Source organism: Oenanthe melanoleuca, chromosome 26, assembly GCF_029582105.1.
Source record: "Oenanthe melanoleuca isolate GR-GAL-2019-014 chromosome 26, OMel1.0, whole genome shotgun sequence".
In the NCBI taxonomy this organism is placed as follows: Eukaryota; Metazoa; Chordata; class Aves; order Passeriformes; family Muscicapidae; genus Oenanthe; species Oenanthe melanoleuca.
Genome location: NC_079359.1, coordinates 2377822 through 2399080, shown reverse-complemented (window position 1 = coordinate 2399080; position 21259 = coordinate 2377822). Strand labels below are relative to the sequence as shown.

Sequence of the window (21259 nt, the reverse complement as noted above, 5' to 3'; positions counted from 1 at the left end):
GGGGCCGGAGCCCGCGTGTGCCCGCGGTTCCGGCGCGATGCCCAAGGCCCGGCGCGCTCGGGGCTCCGCGCCCGCCGCGGCGCTGCCCTTGGCCGAGCAGATCCTGCAGGACGCGGCGCCGCGGGCTCGGGCCCGGCGCGGGGGGCCCGGCGGGGCGGACGAGCCGGGGGATGGCGGCACCGACGAGTTCGTGGACGCGCGGCTGTCCCGGCGCATCCTGGAGCAGGCGAGGCGGCAGCAGGAGGAGCTGGACGCCGAGCACGGCCCCGGAGCGCCCGCAGCGCCCCGGCAGCGCGCTGCGGTTCTCGGTGAGCCCCCGGTAGCCCCCCCATAGCCCCCGGTAGCCGCCGGGCGAGCCGGCCCCGGGCTGAGCCAGCCGCGCTCCCCGCAGGGCCCGGCTCGGACTCGGAGGAGGATGAGGAGTGGCCCTCGCTGGAGAAGGCGGCGGCGGCCGCGGGACGGAGCGGGGACTACGGCGGGGAGGTGGAGGTGGATCCCGAGGACGAGAAAGCCATCGAGATGTTCATGAACAAGAACCCGCCGCTCAGGTGGGGAGGGGGCTGCAGCGGCCCCGGCTCTGCCCTGTCCCGTGTCAGCCCCGTGCGACCCCCGCTTCTCCCCATATCCTGTCTCAATCAATCCCTGTCAGCCCCCAATCACCCCCATCCGGAGTCATTCCCCTGCGACCCCCGATTCCCCCTGGTCCCGTGTTGGCCCTGCACACACCCCAACTCACCCCTGTCCTGTGCCGGCCCTCCCTGACCCCATCCCTATCCCCCCGTCCCTGTCCCGTGCCAGTCCTCCCCTGTTCCCCCCTGTCCCTGTCCCCCCCTGACCCTGTCCCTGTCCTGTGCCAGCCCTGCATAGACCCCACCTCACCCTTGTCCCGTGCCACCCCTCCCTTGTCACACTTCTCCCCCCGATCCTGTCCCCCCTGACCCTGTCCCCCTGACCTGTCCCTGTTCCCCTGTCCCCCCTGACCTGTCCCTGTCCCATGCCTGTCCTCCCCTGACCCTGTCCCTGTCCCCCCTGACTATTCTGTCCCTGTCCCCCTGACCTGTCCCTGTCCCCCCCAGGCGCACCCTGGCCGATATCATCATGGAGAAGCTCACGGAGAAGCAGACAGAAGTGCAGACGGCGCTGTCGGAGCTCTCGGGCTGCCCCATGCCCCAGCTCGACCCCCGTGTCCTGGAGGTCTACAGGGGTGTCAGGGAGGTGAGACTGGAGCAGCTGAACCCTCTGCCACCACCCCGAGGTGTTGAGAGGGGGGACAGTGTCTGGTGTCCCTGCTGTCCTTGCCCCCAGTCATGGCTCGTGTCCTGTCTCTGAAGGTGCTGTCCAAGTACAGGAGTGGGAAGCTGCCCAAGGCATTTAAAATCATTCCTGCCTTGTCCAACTGGGAGCAGATCCTCTACATCACTGAGCCAGAGACCTGGACAGCAGCTGCCATGTACCAGGCCACCAGGTGAGGTCACCTCGGGGACCCTCTGCCATGGCATTTTGGCTTCTTTTTCCCTATAACCACAGTCAGGTTTACAAACCACCAACCTCCCCCCGTTTGGCCTCTTCCATCCCTTCGCATTTTGCTGTTGCCAGGATATTTTCCTCCAACCTGAAGGAGAGGATGGCCCAGCGCTTCTACAACCTGGTGCTGCTGCCGCGGGTGCGGGACGACATCGCCGAGTACAAGCGGCTCAACTTCCACCTGTACATGGCTCTGAAGAAGGCTCTGTTCAAGCCAGCAGCCTGGTTCAAGGGTAGGGCTGTCCCCTGGGGCTGGTTTTCTGGGCTCAGGGCTGTGCTGTGGGTGGAGGAGGCTGTTGCTGACTGTCCCTGTCCCCAGGGATCCTCATCCCGCTCTGTGAGTCGGGCACCTGCACGCTCAGGGAGGCCATCATCATCGGCAGCATCCTCAGCAAGTGCTCCATCCCCGTGCTGCACTCCAGGTGAGGCCCTGAGGGGCTGGGGGGGAAGAGCTGCTGCTGCAGGGGATTGGGAAGTGCCTTGGATCCATCCCTGCAGCCCCTGGGAGGTGGGGAGGGGTCACTCAGCTGCCTCTGGGGTTGATTCAAGGCTCAGCTTTGTGCCTGAGTGCCTGGTCCACCCTGACCCCTGGGGTCTCTCCTTGGTCACTCTGGCTCCAGCCTGGCCACTCCCATCCCCATTCCTTGGTCCCCGTGGCTTCAACCAGCACCCCCCAACCCTGTGTCCATGTTCCTGTCCCCTGACCCTCACCTCTCCTGTGTCCCCGATTCCATGTCCCATGTCCCTCTCCTGTATCTCTGTGTCCATGTTCCTGTCCCCTGACCCTCACCTCTCCTGTGTCCCCGATTCCATGTCCCATGTCCCTCTCCTGTATCTCTGTGTCCCTGTCCCATGACTCTCACCTCTGCTGTGTCCCCATTGCCATGTCCCATGTCCCTCTCCTGTATCCTTGTGTTCCTGTCCCCTGACCCCTCACTTCTGTGTCACTGACCCTGTCCCCTGACATGTCCCTATCACCTGATGTGTCCCTGTCCTGCTGTCCTCTGCTGTGTCCCTGTCCCCTGACGTGTCCCTGTCCCCTGTCCTGTCCCTGACCTGTCCCTGTGTCCCTGTCCCCCTGACCCCTCCCTGTCCCTGACCCGTCCCTGTCTCCCTGTCCTGTCCCTGACCCCTCCCTGTCCCATCCCTGTCCCTGTCCTCCCTGACCCCTCCCTGTCCCATCCCTGTCCCCTCCCTGTCCCATCCCTGTCCCTGTCCTCCCTGACCCCTGTCCTGTCCCTGACCCATCCCTGACCCCTCCCTGTCCTGTCCCTGACCCCTCCCTGTCCCTGACCCCTCCCTGTCCCTGTCCCATCCCTGTCCCTGTCCTCCCTGACCCATCCCTGTCCTGTCCCTGACCCATCCCTGTCTCCCTGTCCCTGACCCATCCCTGACCCCTCCCTGTCCCTGACCCGTCCCTGTCCCTGTCCCTGACCCTCCTGTCCCTGTCCCCCAGCGCAGCGCTGCTGAAGCTGGCAGAGATGCAGTACAGCGGCGCCAACAGCATCTTCCTGCGCCTGCTGCTGGACAAGCGCTACGCGCTGCCGTTCCGCGTGCTGGACGCGCTCGTCTTCCACTTCCTGGCCTTCCGCGGGGAGCAGCGGCTGCTGCCCGTGCTGTGGCACCAGAGCCTGCTGGCCCTGGCCCAGCGCTACAAGGAGGATCTGTCCTCGGAGCAGAAGGAGGCGCTGCTGGAGCTGCTCAAGTTCCACAGCCACCCCCAGATCTCCCCCGAGATCCGCAGGGAGCTGATGAACTCCAGGACCAGGGACGTGGAAGGGGAGCAGCCAGTGGGCATGGAGTGAGCAGGGAAAGGCTGGGTGGAGGCTGGGGTGCTGCTGGGAGCCTGGAGAGGAGCATCCATCCCGGATAGGAGCATCCAATCTGGAGCAGGGGCATCCAATCTGGATCAGGAACATCCTTCCTGGAGCAGGAGAACCTGTCCCAAATCAGGAGCATCCATCCTGGATAGGAGCACCTGTCCCGGATCAGGAACATCCATCCCAGATCAGGAGCACCTGTCCCGGATCAGGAACATCCATCCCAGATCAGGAGCACCTGTCCCGGATCAGGAACATCCATCCCAGATCAGGAGCACCTGTCCCAGATCAGGAACATCCATCCCAGATCAGGAGCACCTGTCCCGGATCAGGAACATCCATCCCAGATCAGGAGCACCTGTCCCGGATCAGGAGCATCTATCCTGGATCAGGAACATCCATCCCAGATCAGGAGCACCTGTCCCGGATCAGGAGCATCCATCCCAGATCAGGAACATCCATCCCAGATCAGGAACATCCATCCCAGATCAGGAGCATCTATCCTGGATCAGGAGCACCTGTCCCGGATCAGGAACATCCATCCCAGGTCAGGAGCACCTGTCCTGGATCAGGAACATCCATCCCAGATCAGGAGCACCTGTCCCGGATCAGGAACATCCATCCCAGATCAGGAGCACCCATCCTGGATCCTGCTGCTCCAGAACAGACTGTGCCTGATGTGAGCCCTGTGCTGCTGTCACTGTCACTGTGCTGCCCTGTCCCACCAGCACTGGGACCCTTTGGTGTGTTCCTGCACTCAGAAATAAAACCAGAGCCGTGTTGCTCAGTCAGGTCCCAGCCTGTCCCTGTCCCCACCAGCTTCTGGAACTCCCTGCCCAGGGATTTCCCACTCCAAGCCCCCTCACCTGGCCTGCCCCTGGCATTGTGCCCAAGTGCCACCTCTGCTGGAAAACCCAGGAGGGCTTTTCCATGAGACTTCCCTGGGACCTGCTGCCACTGCCACTGTCACTGTCACTGTCACTTGCAGCTTTGGGCCACGGAGAGGAGCCCCTGCTGCACCCTGAGCTGTCACTCCCGTGGCAGCAGCAGGAGCTGGGTCCCCACACAGCTCAGCCTTTTCTGCCACTTCTGGTTTCATTTTAACAAAGCCAGAGGCTGATGAGCACAGGAGGGAGCCTGGGCTGGCACACAGCACCCCTGGCACTCACTGAGCTGCTCCAGTGCCCACCACCCTCCAACCTGCTGGGGAGAAGGTGCAGGAAGAATTTTGGCTCTGTCACCACCCCTGAGCTGCCCCAGGTGTCCCTCTCCCCCTTCCATCCTGGGAGAAGCAGGGCTGGAGCTCCCAAGGGATCCCCACAGGAGGGAAAGATCCCAGCCCCGCCCTGGGAACGTTGCAGGGAAACCCTTCAGCCACTGATTTTTTTTTTTTTTTTTTTTTTGTTTAAAATATTTTATTGCAACATCACAGGGTTCTCTGGCTCTCCCAGCAGCGGGACTCATGCGAGTGAACACCAAACCAATTTACTCTTAAATTAAAAACTCATTTATATATATATATATATATATAATATATAAAAAAAGGGGAAACACATTTCCTTTTTTGCACAGCCAGGCTCTGTCCCAGCCCCTCCTGCTCGGGGGTTTCCGGACCAGGCAGCCTCAGGGAGGAGCAGCAGCCCCACCTTTTTCCGCCAGATCTTTGTGTGGCTGGTGGCATCCAAAAAAAAAAAAAGAAAATTTCTACAGCCACATTGTCCAGAGGTCCCCAAGCAGCAGCAGCAGCATCTGCCTCCCATCCCTGTGGAGTCTGGCTTTTCCTGGTTAATTCCACTCTGTAATGGTTTTCTCGTAGAAAAGCAGCATTATTATTTTTTTTTTTCTCCCTGTTTTACAACAATTTTTATAAAAAAACCCCAAAAAACTAAACAGGATCAACAACAACCATACAAAAAAATGCAGAAATTGCTTTTCCAACTCAAGTGTGCAGCGAGGTTTTGCAGCCTCTGAGGAGGCAGCTGGGACGAGCACGACCCCAAATCCCTGCCCTGGAGGAGTGGAGATGCATCCCAGACTATAGCAGCACATTCAAAGGTTTTTCCTTAAATCCTACTCTGATGCCTAAGCTACCAAAGGACCAACCAGGTTCTGAGGAGAGTCTCCCACTGCCCAGGGAGCCAGGGAAGGGGTGAGGGGGGAAGGCACTTTTTTTGGGAAGGAGAGGAGAGCAGCACCCAGGCCCCCACCCGAGCAATGCCAGCTCTCCTCCCTCCCCTTTCCCAGCAGTGAACAATAAATTAAGCAGCCTCAAAAACAAACAAGCCCCACGGGTCCTCTCCAAGCAGAAGCAGCTGCACAACTCCCCCTGGAGCTGTGGGAATGTGGCACGAAGCAATCGGGACCAAAGGGCCACCAAGCAGCTGCTCCACCAGCCCAGCAGCAGCTGGGGGTGCCAAAATTTGGCTCCTGCAGGGTTGGAAGTCGCCGTGAGCACCCCAGAGAGGCAGGGAGCAGCAGCAGAGCAACAATTCCAGATCCATCCATCCTCCTGCTCCCTGTCCTGTCCCCCCTGGGCACATTCCCAGCCTGGGAAAGGCCCCTTGGAGGTGCTGGGTGGGCGGGGGGGGGCGTGCAGCGAGTTTGGGGTGTCCAGGGAGGGGCTCTGGGGAGGGGGCAGGTCACAGGTTGACGTCGGTGACATCCGTGGGGGTGCTGGTGGGCTGGCTGCCCCCGTAGGGCGCGGGTTTGGCGCTGAATTCCTGCTGGGATTGGGATGCCTGCTTCAGGCTCTCGGCTAGGGCTGCCTCGATCTGCTCCTGACAGGCCTTCAGGCAGTCCTGCAGCAGGGAAACACGTGGGAGATCAGAGCCCTCCAGGGGAAGCTCAGACTGCACCTCTCACCCCCCCACAAAAGGAGATTTTCTCCATCGTCCCTCCCCAGGCAAAGCCCCACACTCTGGGTGCCTCCTCCCACCTCCTGTCCTGCAGGAATGTTGTGTCCAGCAGAGCTGCCCAAAGGAAGGAGCCAGGACTGGCACTGCCATACTCCAGATCCCAAAAACATCCCTGTCCTTGGAGCATGGATCCATCCCCAGCTTTCCCAGAGCTCTGGGGGCTCCTGACCCAAAATCCACCTCCCACCCACGCTGTGAGAACCATGCAGTGGCTGCTGACAGGGTTGTCACCCTCCTGTCCCCTCTGTGACACCCCCAGGGGACACAGAGCTGGGGACACAGACAGGAAGGAGCAGCACTTGCCATAAATGCAAACCCCACTCTGGTTTTTCCCCCAGAGCTGTAAGCAGAGGAGGAAACTCCCACTCGGACACAAAGCTGGGCTGTGACAGTTTGCACCTCACGGGACTTTGTCACACCCCCGAAATCTCTTACCAGGAATCCGCCAGCAGTTCTTAGAAACTGACAGAGGATGTGGCGAGCCAGAAAATAGCAACACCCAGCTCCCCTGCCCCAGCTCCCCTGGCCTGGCTTCCCATCAGCAAAGCCAGCAAAGCCTCCTCCTGACCCGGCCCCGAGCACCAGGGACACCTGGACAGGGGCTGGACATCACCAGGGACACCTGGGCAGGGGATGGACATCACTCAGGACACCTGGACAGGGGCTGGGCATCACCATGGACACCTGGACAGGGGCTGGGCATCACCAGGGACACCTGGGCAGGGAGTGTCCATCACTCAGGACACCTGGACAGGGGCTGGGCATCACCAGGGACACCTGGACAGGGGCTAGACATCACCAGGGACACCTGGACAGGGGCTGGACATCACCAGGGACACCTGGACAGGGATTGTCCATCACCAGGGACACCTGGACAGGGAGTGTCCATCACTCAGGACACCTGGACAGGGAGTGTCCATCACCAGGGACACCTGGGCAGGGGCTAGACATCACCAGAGACACCTGGACAGGGAGTGTCCATCACTAAGGACACCTGGACAGGGATTGTCCATCACCAGGGACACCTGGACAGGGGCTGGGCATCACCAGGGACACCTGGACAGGGGCTAGACATCACCAGGGACACCTGGACAGGGAGTGTCCATCACCAGGGACACCTGGACAGGATGTGTCCATCCCCAGCTGTCCAGCACCATTCCCAGGCTGACCATCCCCATGCCCAGTCCATCCCAGCCCCTCCCTCACCATTCCAGTCCATCCCAGCCCCTCCCTCACCATTCCAGTCCATCCCAGCCCCTCCACCCCCAAGGCTGTCCCAGCTCTCCACCAGCAGTCCTGTCTGAGATGCCAAAGGCAGCCTGGCCACCCCCAGCCCAGCCTGGCTGCCAGTGGCCACGGGGCTGGCCCAGCCCTGCAGCACCATCCCAGCTCTGCTCCAGAGGGGAAACTGAGTCACTGACACATCCCAGGAGGAGCTGCCGTGGTCCTGCCTGGGCTGGAGCTGTTTGTGAGGCACCCCACGCCTGGGCAGGGGGCACAGCAGATGCTGGGGAGGGACAGGAGGGGACAGGAGGGGACAGGAGGGTGCTGGGCTCCATTTCAGCTCCTCTCCCTCCCCAGAGCCGTCCCTGCTTCCCACCTGTTCCCTGCAGCGAGCAGGTTGGGAGCAGGTGGCTGCACTGATTCTCTCTTTAAAAAAGCTCCAGAGAACAAAAAAAAAAAAAAAAAAAAAAAAAAAATTCCATCTGCACAAACAGCTCGGGAGGAGCCCGGACAAAGCCTGGTGGCAGCCACCCCCTGCCTGCTCCAGGTCCTGGCAGGGCAGAGACCAAAGGGGAGAGGGAAAGCTCCTGCCTGGAGAGTCCCACAGGATCCCTGTCCTGCTCCAAGGGCAGTGAGGGGCTGGAGAGCCCCCTCCCCAAATCCTGATGTCCCCAAAGCTGGAAGGTTTCATGTCCCAGCCCCCTTTCCTCTCCCCAGCCAGGACACCTGAAACTGGACACTGAGGGCAGCAGATGCTGAGCCCGAGTGTCCCTGTCCCCGTCCCAGCAGAGAACCCGATCCTGGCACCACCTGCCGGGCAGGAACAGCCCCTGCCCTTTGTGAGGCTTTCAAAGGCTCCAGCACACCCTGCCCTGCCCTGCCCTGCCCCAGGGGCCAGCCCACAGCCCCGGCTCTCCTCAGAGCAGGAGCACGGCACAATCCCACAGAACCCCGCAGAGCTGGGGCTGGAAGGGTGGTCTGGATCCATCCCTGAGCCTGCAGCCCCGGGCTGGCATTGCTGACCATTGCTGACCATCGCTGACCACCACTGACCATCACTGACCATCCCAGTCTGACCATCACTGACCACCACTGACCATCCCAGTCTGACCATCACTGACCATCCCAGTCTGACCATCACTGACCACCACTGACCATCCCAGTCTGACCATCACTGACCACCACTGACCATCAGCACAGCCAGTCCATCCCTGAGCCTGCAGCCCCGGGCTGGACATCACTGACCATCACAGTCTGACCATCACTGACCATCACTGACCATCCCAGTCTGACCATCACTGACCACCACTGACCATCCCAGTCTGACCACCACTGACCATCACTGACCATCACTGACCATCCCACTGACCACCACTGACCATCACTGACCACCACTGACCCTCACTGACCATCCCAGTCTGACCACCACTGACCATCACTGACCACCACTGACCATCAGCACAGCCAGTCCATCCCTGAGCCTGCAGCCCCGGGCTGGGCATCACTGACCATCACTGACCATCCCAGTCTGACCATCCCTGACCATCACTAACCACCACTGACCATCAGCACAGCCAGTCCATCCCAGTCTGACCATCACTGACCACCACTGACCATCAGCACAACCAGTCCCTCCCAGTCCATGACCATGCCCAGTCCATCCCAGGCTGTCCATCCCTGTGACCAGTCCATTCCTGGCTCTCTCTCACCCCACCCAGTCCATCCCAGTCTGTCCCCTGCCCCAGGAGGAGGAGGAGGAGGAGGAGGAGCAGGAGGAGGTCCCGGCTGTCCCCGCCCCACTCACCAGCTCGGTGCCCGTGATCCCGGCCAGCAGCTCCGTCACCCCCTCCCCGCTGAGGCCGCCCAGCGGCAGCGTCAGCCCGTGGATGGCGGCACCGATGCTGCCCGTGGCCACCATGGACGGGGGGTACATCACAAAGGTGAAATCTGGGACACGAGAGGGGAAGAGCTGTCACTGAGGGGTGTAGGATGGGGGTACATCACAAAGGTGAAATCTGGGACACGAGAGAGGAAGAGCTGTCACTGAGGGGTGTAGGATGGGGTACAGCACAAAGGTGAAATCTGGGACACGAGAGAGGAAGAGCTGTCACTGAGGGGTGTAGGATGGGGGTACATCACAAAGGTGAAATCTGGGACACGAGAGGGGAAGAGCTGTCACTGAGGGGTGCAGGATGGGGGTACATCACAAAGGTGAAATCTGGGACACGAGAGGGGAAGAGCTGTCACTGAGGGGTGCAGGATGGGGGTACATCACAAAGGTGAAATCTGGGACACGAGAGGGGAAGAGCTGTCAGTGAGGGGTGTAGGATGGGGGTACAGCACAAAGGTGAAGTCTGGAGTGGGACAGGACGGGAAGGAACCATCAGTGAGGGGTGTAGGATGGGGGTACAGCACAAAGGTGAGATCGGGAATGGGACAGGAGAGGGACAGGAGCTGTCAGTTGATGGGGGCACATCACAAAGGTGAAAGTGATGGAGCAGGTGATGGGGGTACATCCATCATGCATTTCACAAAGGTGAAATCTGGAGCAGAACAGGGACAGGAGAGGGGAAAGGAGCTGTCAGTGAGGGTGCAGGTGATGGGGGCACAGCACAAAGGTGAAATCTGGGGACAGGTAGAGGGACAGGAGCTGCCAGTGAAGGTGCAGGTATGGGGGTACAAAGGTGAAATCTGGAGTGGGACAGGACAGGGGAAGGAGCTGTTAGTGAGGGTGCAGGTGGAGTTTGGGATTTTCCCTGTGGAATGAAGGAGAAACTGGGATGGAGGAGCACTGAACACACTGAGCACCAGGGCCAGGCCTTCAGGAGAAGTTTGGGATGAGGTGGCTGCAGAACTGAGGGGGAGGCTGAGAAAAGCTGGGGTTCAGCCCTGGCCACCCTCCCACAGGCACAGCAAGGGGCTGGCACAGCCCTGCTCTCCTGGCACCCCAGAGCCCCCAGGAGCATCACCCCTCCTGCACTGCAGGCAGCACCCAGCCCCTGCAAAGGTGGGAGCTGTCTTGGGTGGCAATGCAGGATGTGCCCAGAAATGTGGATTCTGTCCCAGTGCCCCTGATCTCCTGGCACACATTATCTGCTCATGGGCCATCTTTAAACCAGCTGGGCAATCATCTTTATCTTCCCACAGCCCATCCTCCCTCCAGGAGATATCTCCTGTTCATGGCCACTGAGTCCCAGGGCATGACTGATAAAATTCCATCATCCCATGGGAGATGCTCCAGCCAGGGGAGGAGCCAAGCCTTTCCTACCCAGATAAAAACTGAGATTGGGAACACCAGAGCAGCCTTTGCCACTGGATCCCAGAGGAAAGCCAGACCTTTGCACATCATCCCTGGAGCTTCAGAGGAAACTGCACCTTCTCCAGGAGCACTGCTCCAGCTGAACCACATCTGCCCCTGCAGGAGGATGCAGCCACCATTGAATGGGACTGTGCCAACACCCTGACTGACTGACGGGTGTCAGCTTGGATTCTGACTCTGGCAGGGCTGGGATTGTTCTGTGTAATACTGCATTTCTATTTGAATTTTCCTAGTAAAGAACTGTTATTCCTATTCCCATATCTTTATCTCAGAGCCCCTCAGTTTCCAAATCCAGCCCCACCTGTGGCACAGAGGGCGATGAAGGTCTGGGCGTGTTTCTTCACCAGCTCCAGCCTGTCGGGGGGCAGCGGCAGCTGGTGCAGGATGTGGGGCAGGAAATCGTTGGCAATCACCGACACCAGGTCCCACTTGAGCTTCTCCAGCACCAGCAGCTCCCAGTGCTGTGGGGTGAGAGGGGACAGCATGTTATGGGATGGCTCTGGAGGCCCCAGCACAGGGGGTGCCCCCACTTTGTGGTTGTGGCACAATTCCAGCCCTGAGCTGCTCTGATCAGAAAAAAATGTGGATTTTTCTTTTCAGGGATTAGTCCTGGACACTCCTCGCTTTGCAAGGTGCTGTGAGAGCCCAGGGAGGGAAAAGCAGAGCAGGGACAGAGGGAAAACACAGAGGGACAGAGGGAAAAACAAGGAGGGACAGAGGGAAATCACAGCAAGGACAGAGGGACAGAGGGAAAAGCAAGAGAGGGACAGAGGGAAAAGCAAGAGAGGGACAGAGGGAAATCACAGCAGGGACAGAGGGAAAAGCAAGAGCAGGGACAGAGGGAAAAGCAGAGCAGGGAACAGCAGGGACAGAAGGAAATCACAGCAGGAACATCATCCCAAATCCCAGCCAGGCAGGCTGGGAGCAGGTGGGGGGGCTGGGAGCCCCCTGAGCTCCAGCTGGAGCTGCTGAGCCCCTCCTGGCTCTGCCAGGGACAGGGACAGTGACAGGTGACAATGGCAGGACAGGTGACAATGGCAGGACAGGTGACAGGGGCCCTGCTGGCCAAGGAACCCCCAGGAGCTGAACCCTTCATTCAGTTCAGCCCAAACCTCCAAATTTCACCCCCAAATTCGGATCCAGCTCTGCCCAGCACTCAGATGGCTTTGAGGAAGTGACAATTCTTCCTGAGCTCACATCTCCATTTTCCCTTTTCTGTCACCCCTTACACAACAAACCCACCCGAGTTGCTCAAGGCAGGGATTGCCCAAGCTGCCCCAAACCCACCCTGAGCCCCCAGGACCCTGCTCCTGCCCCCACAAAAAAAAAAAAAAAATCCACATCTGGGGGAAAAAAGCAAAATGGAATTTTGGAGAAGAGGCTGAGGGTCCCCCAGATCCCTTTGCTGGCGTTTCCTCAGTCCCAGCCTGGGAGGGGAGCAGAGGAGGGAAATGGGAAATAAAATAAATGGGAAATGAATGGGGAATAAATGGGAAATGAATGGGAAATGAATGGGAAATGAAAGGGAAATGAATGGGAAATGAATGGGAAATGAATGGGAAATAAATGGGAAATTTGTGTCTCCTGAGGAGCAAACCCTCCCTGCCCATCCTGGGAATGCAGCAAATCCCCCAGGGCAGGGTGTGATCATCCATCCATCCCTCATCCATCCCCCTGGGAATTCTGATCTGTCCTGACTGTATCCCAGAGGAAAACAACAAAACAAAACAAAACAAAACAAAAACAAAACAAAAAAACCCCAAAACAAAAAAACAAAAACAAAAAACCCACAAAAAAACCCCACCAAAAAAAAACCAAAAACAAAACAAAACAAAACAAAAAAAAAAAAAAACAAAAAAAAAAAAAAAAACCAAAAAAACAAAAAAAAAAAACCAAAGCAAAAAAACAAAAACAAAAAAAAAATCCCAAACAAAAAAACCCCAAAACCTTAAAAAAAAACAAAAAAGCAAAAAACCAAAAAAAAACCCAAACAAGAAAACACCCAAAACCTTAAAAAAAAAAACCCCACAAAGCAAAAAAACAAAAAAAACAACCCAAAAAACCAGAAAAACCCCCAAAACCTTAAAAAAAAACCAAAACAAAACAAAAAAAAGCAAAAAAAACCAAAAAACCCCAAACAAACAAACAAACAACCACAAAAAAATCCCCCAGAACCTTAAAAAACAAAGCAAAACAAAACAAAAAAAAATATAATAATAATAATAAAAAAAAAAAAACACAAAAAAAAACACCAAAAAAAACCAAAAAAAAAGAGGCAGAAAAAGCAGAATTCCCACAGCCTTCCCTGCTTTTCCCTGGGAAAATTGGGGAAAACCTCCCAAGTTCAGGTGACAGCTCAGAATGGAACAACCCAGAACCCCAAACCCCCCCTGAGCCCCCAAAATTAATTCCCATGAAATCCTGGGAATTTCCTGCTCCCTGATTTTCTCTCCCCTCTGCTGCTCCTCCATCACCTCCCTGGAGGTTTTTTTTTTCCCCCCAAAGAATTCCTGAAAAAAAGAAAAAAAAAATGAAGATTTCCAAGTCAAAGCAGGAGGATGATTTCCAGCTCTGAGCACCCAGGAGTGAAAATAATAAAAAAAAATTAAATTATAAAAAAAAAAAAAAGCTTAAGAGAACGGAAATCCAACTTCCTCCAAATGGATAAATCCCTCCTTGCATCATTTCCTTCTCCCCCAGAATAACTGCAGGGTTCTTTCTGAAGGGCTGAGCTGCTGCCAAGCATCCCCAGGAGGAGGAGGAGGAGGAAGGACAGGGCTGGGATCTGAGCCAGCTTCCTGCTGGGATGGCCCAGGGCAGCTCAGGATGCTCCAAGAAATTCCCCTGGTCCTGCTCAGCCTCCTCCAGGGGCTTGGGAAAGAGCAGGGAAAGGGAAAGCAGCAGCTCTGGGCTGGGGAAATTCAGATTTAATTCCCTCAGGTCAGGGTGAGTCCTTCAAATCCCTCTTTATCAGAGCAGGATGTGGCACAAAAAGGGTTAAAATCCAAAAAATCCATGGAAATCTATGAAAATCTATGGAAAATGACTCTCCATGGGTGTTATAATTCAGATTTAATTCCCTCAGTCTCTCAGACAGGGAGAATCCTTCAGATTCCTCTTTATTAGAGCAGGATGTGGCACAAAAAGGGCTGAAATAAAGGGAAATCCATGGAAAATAACTCTCCATGGGTGCTATAATTCAGATTTAACTGCCTCAGGTCTCACAGACAGGGAGAGTCCTTCAGATCCCTGCCAAAAAGGATTCAAATCCACAAAATCTATGGAAATCCATTGAAAATGACTCTCCATGGGTGTTATAATTCAGATTTAATTCCCTCAGGTCTCACAGACAGGGAGAATCCTTCAAATCCCTCTTTATCAGAGCAGGATGTGGCTCAAAAAGGGTTGAAATCCATGGAAATCCATGGAAAATGACTCTCCATGGGTGTTATAATTCAGATTTAACACCTCAGGTCTCACAGACAGGGAGAGTCCTTCAGATCCCTGCTAAAAAGGTTCAAATCCATAAAATCCATGGAAATCTATGGAAAATGACTCTCCATGGGTGTTATAATTCAGATTTAATTCCCTCAGGTCAGGGTAAGTCCTTCAGATCCCTCTTTATCAGAGCAGGATGTGGCACAAAAAGGGTTAAAATCCATGGAAAATGACTTTCCAATATAATTCAGATTTAACTGCCTCAGGTCAGGGAGAATCCTTCAGATCCCTCATCATTAGAGCACAAAAAGGATTAAAATCCATAAAATCCATGGAAATCTATGGAAATCTATGGAAAATGACTTTCCATGGGTGTTATAATTCAGATTTAACTCCCTCAGGTCAAGGTGAGTCCCTCAAATCCCTCTTTATCAGAGCAGGATGTGGCACAAAAAGGGTTAAAATCCAGGGAAATCCATGGAAAATTACTCTCCATGGGTGTTATAATTCAGATTTAATTCCCTCAGGTCAGGGAGAATCCTTCATATCCCTCTTTATCAGAGCAGGATGTGGCACAAAAAGGGTTAAAATCCATGGAAAATGACTCTCCATGGGTGTTATAATTCAGATTTAATTCCCTCAGGTCAGGGTGAGTCCCTCAGATCCCTCTTTATCAGAGTAGGATGTGGCACAAAAAGGGTTAAAATCCATAAAATCCATGGAAATCTATGGAAATCTATGGAAAATTACTCTCCATGGGTGTTATAATTCAGATTTAATTCCCTCAGGTCAGGGAGAATCCTTCATATCCCTCTTTATCAGAGCAGGATGTGGCACAAAAAGGGTTCAAATCCAGGGAAATCCATGGAAAATGACTCCCCATGGGTGTTATAATTCAGATTTAACACCTCAGGTCTCTCAGTCAGGGAGAGTCCTTCAGATCCCTGCCAAAAAAGGTTCAAATCCATAAAATCCATGGAAATCCATGGAAAATGACTCTCCATGGGCTCTCCATGCCCAGGGATCTCCCTCAGGCCAGGCTGGTTCCCAATTCCTCTGCCCAAGGAATAAATCCCTGCTCTGCTGAGTGCTCACATCCCCAGCAGGAGAGAAGAAAAGGATCTAGTTTGCTTGGAAAAACAAAAAAAGAAATAAAATAAAATAAAATAAAATAAAATAAAATAAAATAAAATAAAGTAAAATAAAATAAAATAAAATAAAATAAAATAAAATAAAATAAAATAAAATAAAATAAAATAAAATAAACCATTTTCATCCATATTGATTCTGGAGTCCATCACAAAGCAACCCAGGATTCTGGGAGGGAAAAAATTGGATGGGAGGAGAATTCCAGGGCTGAGAGAAGAGTTTTTCAGGAGCAGGGAAGAGCAGCAGGAATAAAGGGGAATCTCCAGGACTGAGCAAATCCTCACCAAAAATCAGCAAATAAATCAGAATTAAACAATTGGCTGCTGTGATGTCCCTCAGGAATGGGGACAGGACTCAGCACCCAAAAAAAGGAGTTTGGTGTGACACACTGATGAGCTCCTGAGGCTAATTAGGGTAATTATCACCCACTAATGACCCTGGCAGGGGTTTTCCCCAGCCTGGGTTGAGCTCAGAGCTCTGCAGGGGTCACACTCAGATCACCCACCCCAAAACCCAGCGCTGCAGAATCGGGTGATGAGTCAATTCTCAGTCCCCAGAGATGCTCTGGCACCGAGGGGAGCTGGCTGCTCCCCCAAAAAAAGGGTTTTTCTCCCATTTCCTCCCTCGTGGCTGAGGCTGGGTTTGGATCTCAGAGCTCTCATCAGACGCCACAGTAAACATTTCAGAGTTCAGAATGGAACTTTGTGGGGTGAGAATGGAGGAATTCCACTCATCCCCTGGAGCCCCGCAGCTCAGCAGCCCCTCCCAGCCACGTTCTGCTGCTTCACTCTGCACCCAACATCCCATTGCTGCTGTGCAGGTCAACCTGCCCCATTCCAAATTTTAGCAGCTGGGGAGAGGCAGAGCTGCCTGAGCCAGAGCTTGGAGCCTCAGGGATGTCACTGGGGTGACAATTCAGAGTGACACCCCAGAGTGACACAGGGAACATCCTCCACAACCAGGAGGGCTGGAAAATCCTTCCTCAAGCAAGAGGAGAATGCAGAGGGAGGGATCAGGAGATGCCAGGCAGGAACTGGGCACAAGGAGATTCCCAGAGCTGCCTGAGCCAGAGCTTGGAGCCTCAGGGATGTCACTGCAGTGACATCAACCCCAGAGTGACACAGGGAACTTGCTCCACAACCAGGTGGGCTGGAAAATTCTGAAGGATGGAAAATCCTTCCCCAAGCAAGAGGAGAATGCAGAGGGAGGGATCAGGAGATGCCAGGCAGGAGCTGGGCATGGGGAGGGGACATCAGAGCTGCCTGAGCCAGAGCTTGGAGCTTTGGGGATGCCACTGCAGTGACATCAACCCCAGAGTGACAATTCAGAGTGACATGGGGAACTTCCTCCATAACCAGGAGGGGACAATTCTGCTCCTCAGCACAGGGAGAGTGAAAAACCTTCACTAAGGAGAGGGATCAGGAGATGCCAGGAGGAGCTGGGCACTGGGAGGGGACACCAGAGCTGCCTGAGCCAGAGCTTGGAGCCTCAGGGATGTCACTGCAGTGACATCAACCCCAGAGTGACACAGGGAACTTCCTCCACAAAGAAAACTTCCTCCACAACCAGGAGGGGACAATTCTGAAAGATGGAAAAACCTTAACTGAGGAGGAGGGGAATGCAGAGGGAGGGATCAGGGGATGCCAGGAGGGGCTGGGCATGGGGAGGGGACACAGGGAGGGGACACCAGAACTGCCTGAGCCAGGGCTTGGAGCCTCAAGGATGTCACTAAAGTGACAATTCAGAGTGACAGCCCAGAGTGACAGCTCAGTGCTGGTACAGGAAACGTCCTCCACAACCAGGAGAGTTTGAAACTTCTGAAGGATGATAAAACCTGCCCCAAGGAGGAAGGGAATGCAGAGGGAGGGATCAGGGGATGCCAGGAGGAGCTGGGCCCGGGAGGGGACACCAGAACTGCCTGAGCCAGAGCTTGGAGTTTTGGGGATGTCACTGAAATGACAGCTCAGTGCTGGTACAGGAAACTTGCTCCACAACCAGGAGGGGCCAATTCTGAAATGATAAAACCTGCCCCAAGCAGGAGGAGAATGCAGAGGGAGGGATCAGGAGATGCCAGGCAGGAACTGGGCACTGGGGGTTACCAGAACTGCCTGATCCAGAACTGCCTCATCCAGAGCTTGGAGTTTTGGGGATGTCACTGAAGTGACAAGTCAGAGTGACAGCCCAGAGTGACAGCTCAGTGCTGGCACAGGAAACTTGCTCCACAACCAGGAGAGGACAATTCTGAAATGATAAAACCTGCCCCAAGCAGGAGGGGAATGCAGAGGGAGGGATCAGGAGGGGCACAGGGCGTTACCAGCAGCTCCTGGGGGGTGATGGAGTTGTCGGTGTAGATGCAGAGCTTCTCCACGGTCAGGGGCATGGTTTCCCTCAGCTTGGAGGCCAGCAGCATGCACACAGCTCCCAGCAGCTGCAGGTGGTTCTTGTGCACGGCCACCGAGGACAGGTAGCGATCCACGTAGTTCATGGCCAGCGGGAAAACCTCCTCCTCGCACTTCTGCTCCTCGCACACCTGGGCACACCACGGGAAGGTTCGGGGTGTCAGCTCTGAGCTGCTCTTTCACACCCGGCAGAGCAGGAGCCACAAGCTTCATCTTCCTGAGCTGCAGCTCCAGACAGTGCAGAAATAAACCGGGATTTGCCCGATTTGGCCCCGTTTGTGCTGTGCCCTGCCGGGGTGGCTCTGGCCAGCTGGAGCCCTGCCCTGGGGAGCGCTGGAGCAAAGAGCAGCTCCAGCTGGGGAGTGGAGGGAAAGGATGCAGGGCTGGCAATTCCACCTGCAGCACCCCAGGGAATCAGTGGCAGCACCCGAAGTCCCCTCCCTGAGCCACCAGCGAGTCCAGCAGCTCCACATTTCAGCCCAGCGCTCTTATCTGCACCAGCATCACAGCACTTGTCACACCGAGCTTCCTTCTTTCGACATAACCATAAAAATATTGCGGTTTCTCCTCATTCTGCAGCAAACCCACCCTCCTCTTCCTCCTCCTGCTGCTGCCAGCCCGCTGTCCCGGCCATGGGGACAATGACACGCAGGTCGTGACAGCCGCCAGTGTCACCTCGCTGCCTTTGGGGCTCCACAGCAGCGGCTTCCAAATTCATCTTGCAAAGGGGATTGCGGGAACAGAGTGTCAGCAGGGGGGAAAAACCCCTTTAAAATTAAAATATTCATTATTCTTTGGAAGGGTTTCTCGGATAGGCAGGACCCAGCCCTGCAGAATCCTCATTTATTGAGATCCTTCCCTGCGAACCCACCCGCCCCAACTCCATCCCGCAGAGACGCATTTTTAATTTAGGGAAGTCAGTAGCAGCGTTATTATTTCAGCCCCAGGGCTGAGCCCTGCCCGGAGGTTTTGGGGGCTCTCTCACGCTCCGGTTTTGCGTTTAGGGGAGGATCCCGCATGGCGGAACCCCAATTTTAGCCCAGCCAAACTCGCAGCATCACCCCCCGCGCCTGACACCGCGGACACCAGCGCAGGGCTGTCCCCGTTTTGGGGGATCCCGGTGGGATTCGCTACCTCCAGCATCCAGAAAGCCAACATCTTCCGCATGTAGGGCTGGATGTCGCGCTGCACGCACTGGAAGTAGGACACGCGCGGGCTGTAGCGCTCCTCCAGGCTCAGCAGGTTCTGCAGCACCCGCCGGTCCCCCAGCAGCTGCGGGTCCCGCGCGGCGCGGGGAGCGCGGGGCGCGGGCTCCACGCACAGCAGCTCCATGGGGACGGCAGAGCGCACGGAGCGGGACGAGGATCAGCGGGACCGGACGCGCTGCAGCAGCGGGCGGAGCGAGGCGCCGCAGCCACCGCCGGCTCCGCCGCGGGACGCCGGGAACTGGCGGCGCTGCCGCTCCCTCCGCGGCCCCCAGCGCCGCCGCGCGCCGAGGGGCGGGGCCGCGCCGCGCCGCAGCCAATCACAGAGCGGCACCGCCGCGCCTCAGCCAATCACAGAACAGCGCCGCCGCGCCCGCCGAACTGAGGGGCGTGGCTAGAACGCGTACTAACCAATCAGAGCAGCGAGCGCCGCAGAGGGGGCGTGGCCCCGAGGGGGCGTGGCCAGCGGCGCGCCGGCGGGACGGGCGCACGTGGGGCGCGGCGGGGCCGCTGCCATGTTGGGGGGGGCGCGGGGACACGGGACACGCGCGACCCCCGACACCCCCCGCCGCTCATTTCCCTCCTTTATCTCCCGCTCCGAGGCGCCCGGCAACCCCTGACGCGTGAATTGTTTTTCAGCGTTGAGTCCTAGAACTTTTTCTTATTTTTTTAATATTTTTTCTTTTTTTTTTTTTTTTCCGGCGTAGTTTTTTGGAGTTTTTTTGTTGATTTTTTTTTTTTTCCAAGGCTATGGAAATAATCAGCCGCGCACATGTTTGTGCCCAGCCTGCTGCCTTCCAAAATTCCCCCTGGTGCGGCTCCGTGGCAGATAACAAGCGCGGGGGGGTGCCCAGATAAAACTTTGTCAGCCGAATAATTCACAATTGTTTGGGAACACCTTTGAAAAGGACGAGGCTGCTCGGTCCTCAAAGGAATTTTAAATAGTTTTGCAATGCGGCTTCCCCGGCTGTGGGCTGGGAGCTGCTCCTGCTCCTCCCGGATCCGCTGGAATTCCTGACTGGGAAGCTGCAGGATGGTTTGGGGAAGATGATTTTTGTCGCTGGGAAGTGTCAGAAAACTGCATTAAATATATAAAATAAACAGATTGTCCGCACAAAACTCAGCAATGGAGAAATGGGAGGTGCAGAAATCCCAGAGCAAAGCCAGAATCCCAAAAATATCCCAAATTCTGGAACCCTCTGATCCATCCTGCTGGGATATTCCTTGGAAATAAACTCATTTTTAGGCTAAGGAACAAAAATGAGCCACCACAGCTGCCCCCACACACTTCAGTCACTTCCACCTGTGGCACTTTGACACATTTGCTGCTGAAGATGACAAAAAAAATGCCCCAAATTAATAAATTTATCTTTGTCCTGTCGGCTCAGGATTTTTTGGGGCATTTTTGGATGAAAACCATCTTTGTGATCAGAGGTTTAGAGGCTCAAAATGCCCCTGGTGACAGTGAATGCCCTGGGCAGGTGGCTTTAATTGATGCAATTTAATTATTGCAATTTGTAGCATTAATTAATTTTTAATGATGTCACCAGCATGGAAACCCAAGGATGCTGCAGAACTGAAAGGAAAAAAAAAAAAAAAAAAAAAAAAGGGAGAAAATTCCATCAATTACAACAAGAAGGAATTTTTCTAGATCAGAACTCCCAAAATTCTTATTTTTTTTTTTTTTCCTCCCAACTTTCTTTCACCTTACCAAAAAAAAAAAAAATTCTTCCAGCAGGAAATATTTGAGGAATCCATGGGATAGAACCCTGTGGATCAGTCAGCTGCTTTTAATCCAGGGTGCAGGGGGAGAGAAGGGCCCCAGATCCCACATTTTAAATAAAAATAGCAGCTCTTGACTCCAGCAAAGGGAAACCACAGCAGTGGCTTTTTGCTGGTTTTTGGGGCTGTGTCTTTGGAAATTGAAAGTTTTAGGGTTTTTTTTTTGTTGTTTTTTTGGGTTTCCTCCTGCTCTGGCCCCACAGGAGGGGGAAGGGAAGGTTGCACAAGGATGATGACTGGGCAGAAGTGGAGCCTCTGCAAGCCACAGGAGAGGGCTGGAAATGCAAAAAAATTAGAGTGCAGCATCCTAAAAAGCCTAAAGTGTGTGGGTGTGCTGAGGGGAAAGGGGGAGAAATTCCAGGAAAACCAAATTTTGGTCACTGCTGGCCGTAGATAGGCGACTTCCTGGCTGGGGCAAGGTTAAAAAAAGGAAATTCCTTGGGAGGAAAAATGACAAAAGCTTCCAGGAGCTGGGCCCAGTGAG

At 55.2% G+C, this 21259-nt stretch overlaps 2 protein-coding genes across 2 annotated transcripts; one reads left to right on the top strand and one right to left on the bottom strand.

Moving 5' to 3' along the window:
* Positions 1-4131, top strand: BYSL (bystin like). Its single transcript, XM_056511345.1, has 7 exons — positions 1-308; positions 392-548; positions 1077-1215; positions 1332-1465; positions 1597-1757; positions 1844-1946; positions 2981-4131. The coding sequence occupies exons 1-7, from the start codon at positions 38-40 to the stop codon at positions 3327-3329; spliced, it is 1314 nt and encodes a 437-aa protein (XP_056367320.1). The 5' UTR covers positions 1-37; the 3' UTR covers positions 3330-4131.
* An 84-nt stretch (positions 4132-4215) lies between these two features.
* On the bottom strand, positions 4216-19274 carry CCND3 (cyclin D3). Its single transcript, XM_056511344.1, has 5 exons — positions 18923-19274; positions 17704-17919; positions 11104-11263; positions 9288-9430; positions 4216-6142 (listed from the first exon to the last, which is right to left on the bottom strand). The coding sequence occupies exons 1-5, from the start codon at positions 19118-19120 to the stop codon at positions 5984-5986; spliced, it is 876 nt and encodes a 291-aa protein (XP_056367319.1). The 5' UTR covers positions 19121-19274; the 3' UTR covers positions 4216-5983.
* Between the last annotated feature and the right edge of the window lie 1985 nt (positions 19275-21259).

Bases quoted from the DNA above. Each gene is read 5' to 3' on its own strand.
- BYSL (XM_056511345.1), top strand. From the start codon at position 38: ATGCCCAAGGCCCGGCGCGCTCGGGGCTCCGCGCCCGCCGCGGCGCTG. The intron at 549-1,076 runs GTGGGGAGGGGG...TGTCCCCCCCAG, and splicing joins AACAAGAACCCGCCGCTCAG to GCGCACCCTGGCCGATATCA. The intron at 1,758-1,843 runs GTAGGGCTGTCC...CCCTGTCCCCAG, and splicing joins GCCAGCAGCCTGGTTCAAGG to GGATCCTCATCCCGCTCTGT.
- CCND3 (XM_056511344.1), bottom strand. From the start codon at position 19,120: ATGGAGCTGCTGTGCGTGGAGCCCGCGCCCCGCGCTCCCCGCGCCGCG. The intron at 11,264-17,703 runs GTAACGCCCTGT...CTCACCCCACAG, and splicing joins TCACCCCCCAGGAGCTGCTG to CACTGGGAGCTGCTGGTGCT. The intron at 9,431-11,103 runs GTGGGGCTGGAT...CTCGTGTCCCAG, and splicing joins CATCGCCCTCTGTGCCACAG to ATTTCACCTTTGTGATGTAC.